Source organism: Leptosomus discolor, chromosome 2 (assembly GCF_034619465.1).
Source record: "Leptosomus discolor isolate bLepDis1 chromosome 2, bLepDis1.hap2, whole genome shotgun sequence".
Taxonomy (NCBI): domain Eukaryota; kingdom Metazoa; phylum Chordata; class Aves; order Leptosomiformes; family Leptosomidae; genus Leptosomus; species Leptosomus discolor.
In genome coordinates, this window is record NC_141392.1 from 95,349,103 (window position 1) to 95,363,439 (window position 14,337).

Genomic DNA, 14,337 nt, shown 5'->3' on the forward strand with positions numbered 1-14,337 from the left:
GCACCTGTGAGGTCAGTGCGATGCTGATACAGCATTAAAGGTGTATACTTGTGACAGCACTTGATAAAATATGGCAGATTTAAACTGGACATATGTTTGACTGTTTTTGATGGAGTTTTACAGTTTGATCAGGAAGAGATACAATTTCAGTGTTGACAATTCAAGAACAATTGGGGGATGACCTCTAAGATGCATTTTAAAACACTATTATAAACACTTCTTTTAAGATCATTTTGCCCTACAAACACTGTTCTTGTAGAAAGGTAGACAAGACTATGAGGAATTACACGATGTTTGATTTATCAGAGAGAATTGTTATTAATTCAGGAATCTTCAAGCAGATTATCCATGCATTTGCAAGACAAGCAACACTACGCTCTGCAAATGCTCAGAAATGCCCTGTATTATATTCTCCTCATCACATTACTAAAAGTAGGTGTGTTTATACCAGTTTTAGTTCTGTCTTTTTTGACTTCAAATAAGTTTAAAAGTAACAAATACATGTCTGCATAAAACTACACAACGTGATTTACTTATTAGCAATTTACACACATGATCTGTGCCCCTACTGTCAACAGAATAGGAGGGAATGGCAGAAGAGAACTTCTGACAGCTCCTTCTCACATGGATAAGCAATATTCCCCAGATTTTTCATCTTCTTGGGTGATGCAAGTAGATTTCGTTTTTTTTAAGGATGGCATAATACAAGAACCTTTAGTGCTGCTGCACTACTTCTGTTGGACAAACAGAGCTAAATTCTCCAGAACAGGCAACAGTCATAAGCTCATCGGAATGAATGAGAAAAAAACAGAAACATCATTATAAAACTATTTAGACTTTAGAGATCTGCATCACGTCAGGGAAATTATATTTGCTTTAAGAATAGCTAGAGAGCATTTTCAATTAGGACTCAGGAATTTGGAACTCTAACTCTGCTGAGGTTTGATGAGTAACCGTGGACAAACAGCATTGCTTTAATTACGTCCCAGTTTCCCCTATCTGTAAACCAGGGAGGACAATACTAACCTCTGTCTTAAACTGCTTTTAAATCTACAGATGTAACACACTTTAAGAGTTACATGATATAAATCAGAAAGGTTGATAAACTTTCGCAGTTGTAGTTGTCCTATATTGTACTTCTGGAAGCCGTACTGGATTTGGTGAACACTGTTCTCTCCTGCAAGAGTTAGTCCAAGTCCAGTACCATGCTGGATTAACAGATCCCATCTGCTGCATTTCTTGGTGTTGTATTACTAAGGAAAACAATGATCACATTTTATTTGACTTGGTAACATCCATGAATTTTACTGGAAACATAGATACAAACCAAATTATGACCAATTTATTTTCTGTTCTAAAGTTTATTCAATCTGCTCGATTATCTTCTATCCTTACTATACACTAACAAATCTGTCAAAAGTCCAATTAAAATATTTAAATTTGATTATGAATATATAACCACTAGTTCTTTTTATTCACATTTCAAAATTATAATTGCCTGATATTACAAGAAAACACTATTTTTAGTTTCTGAAAATCTACATCTACATAAAGGCAATAAATAGCGATTGAGTTCTCAACAAGTGGAGTTGATTAATCACACAGTAAAAACTAGAAAGAAAGCAAACTTATTAGCAAGAATTAATTTGATTTCCTTTTATTGCTATAAATCTGAAACAGGCCATGTAAGCTCTGTTCATGGCCATGTAGGTGTTAGTGAAGAGCAGTGTTATAAAAAAGAACCAAATTATAAATTCCTCCCATATATACTGATTCATTTTGAGTATGACTTAAGGAAAGAAAATTTTGGTCTGACTTTCAACATAAAGACACTCCATTTTATGTTGTACAATACCTACATATTTTGGAACTAAGTACTCCTGCTTACAGTACAATCTTTGCAGTTTACAAATTTAAAAATTTTTAAATTTAGGTCTTGCAAGGCTTGAGCAGTGCTTTGCAACTTGATCTGATCTAATTCAAATCAGTCAAAGGCTTTTGGTTGCCTGCAAGGGAGTTTGGATCAGGTTTTTCATTTCATATTGTTTTAACGAAAAAGAATATGATTCTGTACAGTCTTTCAATTCTTTATGCTAGACTACCAGAAATGGAAGATTATGTAGTGTGCTATTACCAAGGTTCCATTATGGGAAGTTCTCCATAAAAGTAGGTACTCCAGAAGGCATTTATCTTTTAAATAAGTTCATTAATGTTACCTCTTCCATTTCATTCACAAACATAAGCATAGAAGCAAACAGGAAAGAAAATTTTCTGTCTTGAAAAATGTGAAAGAAGCAAAGTCTGACTGAAAAGCTGGACCAACAAGTTTGACTGAAGTTGATGGAAGAAGCAAAGCTTCAGCTGGCATATATTGACAAACTAACATGAATTAGTTTCATTCAATTTTTATTCTACTTATAGAAAAATCTGCTTCCTCCATGTCTTCCTGGTGAGAAAAAAAAAAAAGACTGTAAAGTAATATAAAGTAAGGAGAGGTTACTATTCATATTTCCAGAAGTGAATTCTGTTTTAGGATATTGTAATTATTTGATGACTAGCTTGAGGCATTTTGACGTAAATTATAAAGGGTCTTCTTGACTATATTTTCAAAGGCTTGCAAGGCTAGGCCAAAGAATAACTGTAATGGTCCATCATGGTAGTTTTAAAAAAACAAAGTGGAAAGGAGAGACAAAGCAAAAAAAGGCAAATTTGTTTTTCTGGTATGCATGCAAGCTTATTTCCTAAAGCTGACTTGTGTTCTGTCCTAATCTGTGAGAAAATTACAATTAACTGGTAGACTCTTCTTTATTTGCATTGAACAAATTCCTTTATGGACTATTTCTCCACAATCGTATGCAGGGGCAATGGGAGAAAAATAATTAAAAGCTCTAGAGGATGATTAAAATTAAGCAATTGTAAACTTTTTTTACCTTCTTTTTAAGATGTTATAATATGTCTGAAGTAAAATCCTGAAGTTATACAAATGCATACAATTTCTCATTTCTCATATATAGGTATTCACAGTTTCACATAGTTTCAGGGTAGAAAATCTAAACCACTGTCAGCATAAATGCGTATGGCAATGGAAAAAAAAAAAAAAAAAAAGACCAGACCTACCACATGCCTTAAACTAAAACTGAACCAGGTCAAAATCCTTACAATATTAAAAATTTCATCTAATTGCACTGTACTTCTGCCAGCTGCATATTCAGCAGGCACAAACTGCTATGAGCACACCTATGGACAAATAAGACGCTGTCATACTGTTATAACACCCTTTTGCAGCAACTAGCAGAAAAGAGTCTCAGAATACTAAAGCCCTTTCCTTACCCAGTGCTGTGAGATGTCATGTTGCACCGTGTACAGCTGTGGAGCACACCAGCAACAACTGACACCGTCCTGTGGAGAACACACGTGCCCACATTATGCCCAACACATCTCTAAAAGAACGAACACCAGCTGCATTGTTTTGCTAATCAGTTGGTGCCTGATGAAACTCCCATGTCAGATGTCACCTCCTTCCAGTGACCCACCATGTCTACCCATCTCCCACGCCCTCATTGTGGTAGTAATAGCCAAAGGTCGCATGTGAGGGTGGTAATCACGATGCTCAGTACTGTAGCACCTAACTTCCAGCCTCTTACTGTGTTTTGAATTCTGCACCGTGGTTCAAGAGTCCAGGGGCTGGGTCCACTAAAACAAGTGACTAACTTTGTCAGGCCAAAATTTCATAGATCCTAGAGCTCCATGAAGACAGTTTGTTAGGGGACCTATCACAGATATAAGCATCAGAGATGGCAACAAAGTACAAGAGAACTGTTCAGACGGCCTACAAAACTGCCACAGTAAATAGCATTTTTAAAATGGAAATGTATGCATGCATATAAGGATTCTTTGATCCCCCAGGCTCACAAAGCCTTGCCCAGAAGTTCATAAAGCAAAACAGCACTAGGAAAAAAACACTGACAGTGATAGGGCTAAGACTGAGGTGTGGCGTGGTGTCAAATAAATGGGAAGAGTGGTAAAATTAAATATAGAGGTGATGGGAATTAGCTACCCGACCCATGAATATTTTCCTAAATAATATGGCAGAGTTCCATCAGGACATGTGAGTAACACACTCCAGAGAAGCTGACAGCTCAGTGGGCATGGGCTGCTCCTGTGAGGCTGAAAAGTGTGTTTCAAACTCCTTGACTAAATTCTGTAAAGAAAAAATGCTCTAACTGTTGGATTACTTGCTGGTTGAGACTGTCTCTGATGTCTCACTCTCCCTCTTTTCCTTTCCATAAAGGTAGGAGGGATAGGAGAAAAACTTTCAGAAGTTTTGTTTCATTTTAAAATCTTTAAAAATCACTTCTGTGGGGTGGGAAAGTCAACCCTAGTACCTAACCAACCTCTTTTCTTTCTCTTTGTGGGCTGATACACTGGAATTAATGTATCACAAACAGTTCCTGACAGGAGGTATAGCTTGTTTGTGCAAAGCAGAAAAGATACAACTCTTTCCTGAGTTTTTGTTTGGTTGGTTTAATGAACTGAAGTGTTTCTCCTCAGAACATCAGCTACAAATGTTCTGCACGTTTTCCCATGCACTGAAAGGAGAAGCATCCAGTATCCTAAGGCTTTACTGAGGGCAACATTTAGAATACATTTTCAGAATGAATGGATGAAGATATCACTCAGATTTCTGAAGGAGAAAAAATCACCACTTACATACCATTGATGCTACCAGCTTTGTATAGAGAAGCTGGAAATATTGAAGGAAACACCAGAACTCATAAGCAGCCTGGTTTCAATCAACACAGACAGATGTGCTCTATATTTTTGGCAAATCAACTGAAATAAAATGCTGAATTACTGGATTTGAGTTTGTCCTTTATAATACATGACATAATATTTTATTCTTCAGTTGCACTGTCTCAATATTGTACACACATTTGACTAGCTGCCTATGGGCTCGAGCCTACCAGCTTGATAAATGGAAAACCTTGTAAAATACCATCACAGGGAAGAATCACCAAATCTCATAGAAAGAATGGATTAAAACTGCTTTTGCCAAGGTTAGGATGACCAGATTGTCACAGGTAGCAATGGTAGCTGGATAAGTTTGATGATCCGGTGTGATTAAACAGCTAACAAATCCAGAACTTTCTTCAAAGATGGGTAAGAGGGAACTGTAATCACTGATCGATCTCCTGAGAAGCATGCCCAAAACCCAGGCAGACAAAGCTTCCCCTGCTATTGGGGAAGTATTAAACAGGTAAGATCCGTGGAGGAAGTATCATTTACCAAACGTGAACTTGCAATGCATGCAGATAAAGATGTGGGAGAAGTGGCTAAGAAGGTGGCAAAACCTACTAGAGGTTACTGCTGGCTATATGCCAATGATAAAAGCTAACACAGTTTTCAGCTGAAAAGTACTTAATTTAAAACACCCATCTCAGCATAGACTACTGATTAGTTAAGCACCTTCAACTAAAAGCAGACTACTTTCTGTTTTTTTTTTTTCCAAAATGCTTGCCAAATCCTGGTTATGCAAAAATTATGTAGTTTGGAAGGACACAAGTACATCACTGCTCTGCAGGATTTGCAATGTGGTCGAGACTATTAATCCATCAAATCCAGTTGCCTGCTGCTGAGAGTGGCTAATTTCTGAGACTTTGAAAAAAGTGGGGAAAAAAAAAGAAAAACAAGCCACGAAGAACCCAACATCATCATAGGCACCCAACCTGTTGTATAGTCCTCAACACATTTATTTATTGAGATTTATAAATGGTAGGAATAGATTCAGCATTATAGAGCTTTCATGATAATTTAAAACTCATGGTGTCTGTAGCAAAATTTTACAGTTGAATAAACTGCTCTAAAGGCCAAAAAAATGTTCTTAGCCTTGTCCTTTGTATAGACCCTCCCAAGATTGGTTTAAAACCCAGTTTTGCAGATCATGTAGGAAAATAAAAGAAAATAAAAGTGATTATTTAATAACAGGTGTGCTGAGCATAGGGAAATAATATTAGAATTAGGATTGTTTAAATTTTATTTTTTGCTTAAGTCCTAAATAACTTTGTGCCTTATAAGTACTTAATGTAAGAAGTTCTCAGAATTGTAACCATATAGGACTAGTAGAAAAGATAATTTTGTAGACGGTGACCCGGAGATGATCCCAAACCGAAAACAAGAATTGGAACCAGAAAAGACGAATCCAGCTGAATAAGGGGATTGTGAACGGACTTAATAAGTGATGAATATGAAGAACTGAAAGGTTGAGTGAAAATTTACAAAGACTTTGGACTCTGTGTATTGATAAAGAAAAGGTATAAAACCTGCAAGGATTTGGAATTCAGTTGCCACACACTTCAGGTGTTGGCCCAACTCTTGTTAATAAAGCAAACCTGGAGATACCCACATCTGTGTCAAGTGATTTATCTCCTTGACCAGTGTCAGAATACAATTTCTGAGTTACTCCTGAGTAAATACAAATAAAATGCTCCAACCCCCACCCTCCAAAACCCCAGCATTACAAAAATAAAATCAAGAATGGACTAATGCTCCCACAGCTAACATTAGGGATCTTTTCCTAAGGGATGGAGGAAAAAAGTAGAATTTTTCTCTTGCTATTACATACTAAGGTAAGAGATAATGTAACTTTCTCATAAAATAACACATATACCTGTGTGAAACAAATTGCAATGGTGTCCATGCAGACGTTACCGATACATCATACCTTATTGTGAATATTTGATGGCTCATATCACTTTTCAAAACTGATAAAACTCCAAGAATACCCCCAATCTTCAAATATTTTAACATCTTCAATAACTACTATTAAATAATATGACTCGAAAAGATATCCTTCAGAATACAAAAGCATTTTTCTCCCTCAAAGCCTCAGACTATTTTATGTAAGCTTTATGTAAATGTTAGACATTTCAAAAGTTCACTTTTCCATCCAGATTCTGAAGCATACTGAAACCGGTGCTTAGAAGTAGCACTTCTTTATGAACGATACTAAGAGAAATGCATGCAAAACAAGTGGCAAGCACAAAATACATTTGTTTGCAATTGCTTCACACATGCATCCTGAAACCTGCATGAAATCCATTAATCACATTGTTAAATCCACAGCATGCTTTTTTTGGTAGTGTAATTCCATGCAAATATGCCTTTGATATTCTGAACTGAAGAACTGAAATCAGCGCATGTGCTCCAAATATACAGTGCTTAAAACAATGCATGAAAAAATGGTAAATAAAGCACTGTACTACTACTGTGCAAGCAAAACATTGTGAAAAGGAAACAAAGAACATGTTCCAAATGTTTTGCATTCCATATGCACATAATAATACATAATATCAAGTCTTTCATATACTTTATTCCACACATTTTACAGAAATGGAACATTATAATGTTGCTGGCAAATAACTGCATTATGATTCTTTTGTGGAGGCATAGACTATGGTACTACTTGTATTTGGAACGATTTCTAGCAGCATGTCCAAAGTTTCTCATTTCTATACTATAATGTTTTTCAGCCATCAGTGTACTGATGTAAATCCAGGCTCAAGGATAAAAGCACTCTCAAAATCACAGGCATACAATTTCTAAGACTGTAGATGAGTCTGTAGTATAAGACATGCATAATGTACCTGGACAAAAAACACAACATAGTCTTTTAAAAAAATAATATGGCAACCATATAGGGATACTTCTTGAAACACTTAATTTGTGTTTAGGCAAAGTTCACCTTGACTTACTATGAGACTTACTGTGAAAAATTAATGCAGCAAATTACAGCTGCATAAACTTGGAATTCTTTTTAAACCACACTGATTTTACTGCTTTACTTCTTTCCAGTGACATTTTCTGTTTTGCTACAGAATGGACACACACTGAAAAAAGTAGCAGAAGACTGCTAGCAAGCTTTCGCTATTCAGTATACAGCTGCTATTTTACTAAACTAAAACAAACATTTTCATCAAGTAAAATGAAGATTGCTGTGAGTATCAAACTTGAAAATGATATTTCTCCCTGCAGTAACAAAAATGGGAGCCTTGCTTAGTTATCTGTCTGATCGCTTACCCACTCGCTTGTTGCCCAGCAACTACCATCAAGGAACTACAGTTCTTAGACATCCTCATTTTAATCTTGAAAAAGCAGATTAAAATTACTATGTGAGTAATCTCTTCCTGGTGAGATATTGTATTATTTCAATTTACATAGCTGCAGAAAGGAAGCCAAGTGACTGGAGAATTCAGTGCTTTCATCCTGTAAAAGGTTCATTTTCCCTGCCCTTGTACCAACCCTTTTACTGACCAACTACTTAAATATTATTAGGTACTTTGTAGTATTTGAGCCATAGCAATAGAAGCAAATGTCTGTAACTTACGTTCTTGAATCATCCCATAGCACACAGTAGGGATTCAATGTGCCCTAAGAAGAAAACAAACAAGCCTATTAGTTGCTGGTATACAAGAAAATGTGTCAAGCTTGACCTAAACATTTATTTCGGTCTCCTCCTCCAAGATCACACTTATACTCTGACAAATTGATGCCACAGAAATTGCTAAAGGTTAAGGTTAATTCTTACAAAGTATTTAAAAAGCACTTGAACCTTAAAGCAGAGTATTTGCTGTATTCTCTCTCTTGGATAAGGTGAACATAAAGTTGTCTATTTGGTATATCCTAGTAGAATCGAAACATAAGGTAAGAGTTAACCTGTTAAGAGACTCAACTGAACATTTCTGGGTGTGTTTAGAAGCAGAACTTCAGGCCACTTGAGAACTTGGATGTCAAATCCAGTAATGCTTTAAAAATTTTAAGCATATGTTGGGCAAAATGTCTGAAGGCTGGCATTTCAGTTAACCTCACATTCAATACCCAAGTCCTTTTGTCAATCAGGTCCTAAATCAGCAGACATTTTGGCTCAAAATATTTTTTGTTGTTGTTGAGCTTTACTATCCCAGCTCTAACCTCTTTGAAGCCAGTGAAAGATTTCTAATTTGATTTAGACCAGGATGGGAATCTGGATTTATTACATGTCACTAAACTGTGGGTAATGTTTTGGGAAATTGAAATGCCTTTATTATTACTAATGTTTATTTTGCTGCCTAGGAAGAATTGAGACAAAATTAAAATTCCAGTTTTGTCCCTAATCTTCCTTTATCAAAACTCAGATTGATTTAGAAGTACTTAACTGGCTAAAAATTACAAAACTGCATTCCTGTTCATCATAAACACTGGATATTCCCAGAACTACATAAACAAATCAGATATAAAATACAGAATAAAAAAATATTTTTAACAAAACCACAAGTGATTTGAAGAAACAGCTGGGATACAACATCTTCTTATGTCAACGTTAGTGTAGTTCTCTCACGAACACTGTTGGTGCAGTAGATATAAGGACAGTTTCATAAAACGCACCTTGATATTTCATTCTGAAAAGTGTTTTATCTATAGAAAAAAAAAACATGGTAAACTGTGAAGTAAAAATCTATTAAATATTTAAATTCTTCCGTCCACCTCTTCGTGAAAGATAGAAAAGGTCTTTCTGAAGATGCTTGTGAGAGAGGCATTTAGGGAAATTTTGATCCTCTACTTCAGTATTTTGCTGACTGCATTGAATTTTATGAGTAGAATATAAATATTTAAAATCAACACATACTTAGGGCACTTTATATTAACATAGCACTGTAAAAACATAAATAAAGGATGTTCCATTCCTTGAAGCATTTATAATATAAAGAAAAGGAAGGGGAAGAGGTTACAGGACAAAGCACTGGATAGCAGGCCCATGAGATTCAGAGACCAGGTCCTGCATCATTAGCCAAAAGCTTTCAGATATATTGACAGAAGAGGATACAGAAAGATAAGAATTAATAACAGAAGCATGGTGCAGAATTAAAATGTCATTTTATAGAGTATTAATTTGTATCCTAAGCCTGGGTGAAGAAATTCTACTTGCAATCTGATATAGCTATATGCATATTAAAATAATACTCCTATAGCTGAATTGTAATAAGATATTGCATATCTGAGAGCTGAGAGCTGTCTTTCCTAGCAGCAGATATCATACAGTCTATGCTTGATGCTCCCACAGTGCAAGTAGAAAGAATACCAAAGCACTTTCAGAAGAAATGTCCATTATAAAAAAATCTACAAAATAGAGGGAAATAAAGCCCTTGCAGAAAGGTGCAACACAATAGAACTGCTGCTGTTGGATCACACGCTTCACTCTCTTTGAAATGTATTCAAGTGAAAAAAAAAAAAAAGAGTATGTTTGGCCACTGCAGTCACTAATGAGAGGTTAAGGAGCAACATGGAAAGCAGGATAAATATTACTCCTGCTCCTTAAGAAGGTCTTGCATGAGGAAGACCATGGCAGGCATGGCAGCTCACAAGGCCACAGCAGCCCTTCAGAACTTCTTCCTCTTTTGATATCCTGATCAAACACCTTTCAAGGACTGCAGGGACCACAAGGAGCCTGTCTTCCTATTTTCTTCTTCACTCTTACCCTGTTGCTTCCTTTTTCACAGACTTTCTGGGTCTGGCCTCGTGGCAAGCTCTCTTCACACTGCTGTTGTTGAGTTACCTCCAACAGCCATTGCTCTCTGTGAGGGCAGCAATATTTCATCACAGCTCTTGCCAGTTAATTACTTAGCTGCAGCTAAGGAAGCAGCCACTGTGTCCATTAAGGTTTACGACTGTTGCAGTATTGACTTATACACTACAGTACAGGACTTGGATATTTCAAAAACAGACATATGTGTGTGAGAATGTATGTATATATATTTCCACCTGGCACATAAAACTGAACTTTCGAGATGTGATTGGCAACTTTGACAGCTATGCAGCACAGTGCCAACTGTGTTTTGCAGCCAGGGTTTTCAGTCTCATTGAAAGCTTGATGTTGTACGCTACTGCCGGCTCATTACTTTAGTGTCCCTGGAGCAAACTTCTGTGCTGTCAGAAGGTGAGAGTTCATATTCTCTCTGGAGTAAATAGGATTTCGTTTGAGTTGTACAGTTTTTAAAATATTACTTTCATGTCTCTTTAATCAAGCTACTGGAAAAATGTGATCACATTCATCAACATGTTCACAGTGCATAGGATCAAATATCATGTTCTCTAAATAATGCATTGCATCCCACATTCTCACTGTGGTCAACCATCTATTATATTTTAATTTATCTGCAAATCCTAATACCATGCTGTATTCCAACCAGCACATGTAATTGTGATTTACACTTCCTCCAAAAAAATATTCCTCTGGTTTTATTAATAAACTGGCTAATTTTGATATAAAATGAAGCAACAAAGATAAATTTGAATAAACGAATATTTTAAGGCTAATTTGAATTAAAAACATTAACTCATTAAATGATCACATTTGCCCACCTTTTTTCATAATCTCTTATCTACTTAATTTAGTCGGTGGATGATAAAAGAACAAATGTGTGGGTATCCTCCTATATATTAGTAGACATGCTCTAGAGGTTGCTCAAAAATTAGTCATTAAATCCATTTGGAAACAAACTGTTCTGAATAATGAACACCATTTCAAGAACAAAGGTTTGAAAAAACCAAAAATAACAGCAAGAAGAGCCATTCAAAAAAAATCAGATGAAAAATAATGTCTGTATTTTATTTTCTGTTTAATAATTAATCTATTTAATTGACATCATGATAAATGTGCAAGCCATTAATATATAATGCTCAAGCACTAAAGATACATTAATACTAGATTTATCTTTCTGCATGTGACATATCAAACTTTTTCTATAGTAATATATTATAACTGAATAAATGCTTGTTTTCAGCTGAGAAAATTAAAGCAAAGAAGATTAGAATTAGATTCAGTCTGAAGGCAAGAAACACTCAAGCCTACAAAACAGTATTTCTATGCATCTACAGCCTTAGTTCTTTAAACCAAAGTCCCATTATGGAGGCTAAACCTTGAACATGAAAATCCCCAAATATTTAAAGATATTAAAATTGTAAAACTGGTTTCCATTCCCAGATTTTCTAGGGTAACATTTTGTCACTGTATCTGCTGATCCAACTCTTACATCCAGGTGGATCGAGATCCTATGTAAATGTACTATGTATGTAAGTCAAATTTAAGGACTGGAAATTTGTTCCAAGAACTTCATCCTTCTCTGGATAAAATTATAGAACAAAAACTGAGCCAAAGGAAAAAAAAAAATGCCTCTGATATCTATTAGCAAATTTATTGTCTTTTCGCCTTGTCAAGTCATGAGTTAGTACAACACTCGCTAATATTCTGTTACTGAAAGGTTGACAAAGCAAGGTGACAATCAGTGCCTCTAATCTGACCTTTTATAACAATGAAATTCCATTCCATTTCCAAGATTTTGAAACTTGGCAAAAACTTGTTCTGTAAATTACTTGAAGGAATGGATTAAAAAAACAATAAAATTTAAAAAAATCTATCTCTTAAGAATTTTCTAGCATTTCAGCTTGTGTGGACAGTTGTACTGTGCTGGTTTTAATAGCTTGTGTTTGGCTTATAAGCATTTTCAACTCTGACGCTACTTACTAGCATAAATTTTTTGAAAATTTTTTAATTTCTTCTCTAGCATAAATGACCGAAGTAAATACAATCTTTTTTTTCCTATGCCCCACACTTTTGCAAGTAGTAATTCTAATTTCAAAATATAGAAGTCATACTCCAACACTCCTGACCTACAACTCATGTAAGTAGCCCCACAATCATTGTTAAAATAATGGAAATTAAAATCTAGCATTGAGAAATAACATAAACATTTCCTAATAATGATCTTAGTAAGACCAAAACAAGTATTTTAATTCAAAGGTGAGGGTTTTTTACCTGCTGATATACAGGACTAATTTGTGGTCTACTTCAGCAAATTATTACATTTGTAGCAAAATTTCTGACAGGAAAAAAAGTTATGTTAAAGACTGATATTTTCTCTTAATATTAATGACATAACTTATGTTGGAAACAAAACAAAACAAAGCCAAATCCCAAACCTACCCACCCTAAACCATCTTAAAACAGAAACATAAAAAGATTCCTTTCTCTTTTTTTCTGCTTGACTTTACAGTAAATTTCTCTGAGATGTTCTTTGTAATATCATTTTTCTGGGAACAAAATGGTGGGTCATAATGACCATTGATGGCAAAATAGTCAGTTTCTTCTAATCTTGAGTAAAATGCAAATCAAAGATCTAGAGTTCATATTTTGCCCAGAGACACTAATCCAAATTTGCTACTGATTGAAATATGTTGAATTCCTCCAGCTGAATCCTACCTAATGACCACCTGAGCAACTGTTTATAACAAAAAATCACAGCTTTACAATCTTTTGCATAACAATACTAGTTACTAAAGCTCTAGTAACTATGTGTCTTCTAATCATCTCTTTAACATCAAGAGACAGAGTTTATATGCCATGACTTCACATAAACTACTCCCATGGTTGTTATTTAACATTATTTTCCAAATATTGCATGACAAAAATTTCCCGCAAAAGATGTTTTATCCTCCCTGTGGCTGCTGGGATATTGCTGACAGGAAAAAGAAAAACTGTTAATATTGTTCATTCAGTTAGACATAGAATCCCTCTTTTTTTTTCAGATTTAAAACGTTTTTTAATGTGAGATTAAAAGCTGAAAAGTATAGAATGAAAAATAATTGCACAAAAAATCTCATTTATAAGAATTGTAAGCTAAATTGGAACCAGAGCATTTTTTTTTTCAAAGTCTGCTACAACAGGTTAGGTAAAAACTGGCTTTTGAGAATAAAATAATGAAAGAAAAGAAGAAAAGGCCTGAAGAACTACGTAGATCTATGGGCTACGCAGGGAGCAAAAGGTTAAGCATCCAGCACAATACTGTATTTTCAACTGTATCCATCAAAGCAGTTAATGGAGAATTTTTGGTAGAAATTGCTGTTTATATGAAAACCTCAGAACTCGTGGAACAATTAATTTTGTTTTTCATGTACACATGCATGAAACAAGTACACATTCACTTTGAAGTATGTTAGACTTCCTGGGCTTAAGTTTTAGCAGTTAACCCGGGTTTTATTAACTGATATTTAAAACAACCCCACTTTTTTCACTTGTATGACCTGATAAATACTCTTGGAAGAGCATATCAACTATCCTTGTACTTACATTAGACAGATGGGCCAGCTCTATCTCCAGAAAAGAATCCGTAGTTTTGGGCTCGGGCCGTATAGTAACAACAATGATTTTTGAATTAACAACCGTAAAATTCCTGGAAAAAAATCAGGTAAAAATGAAAGATTTAACTTAGTATGAGGTTAAATGAGGCTCCTGATATTACATTTAAA

General features: G+C 35.2%; 1 protein-coding gene across 1 annotated transcript in view; it reads right to left on the minus strand.

Annotated features, from left to right (window-relative positions):
* ADGRB3 (adhesion G protein-coupled receptor B3) overlaps nt 1-14,337 on the minus strand; it is a 465,679-nt gene that overhangs the window by 180,824 nt on the left and 270,518 nt on the right. Inside the window, exons 14-15 of the mRNA XM_086461495.1 lie at nt 14,159-14,261; nt 8,384-8,427 (exon numbers count right to left, since the gene is read on the minus strand). Coding sequence (XP_086317621.1) covers nt 8,384-8,427; nt 14,159-14,261 — 147 coding nt within the window. The remainder of the gene's footprint in view (nt 1-8,383; nt 8,428-14,158; nt 14,262-14,337) is intronic.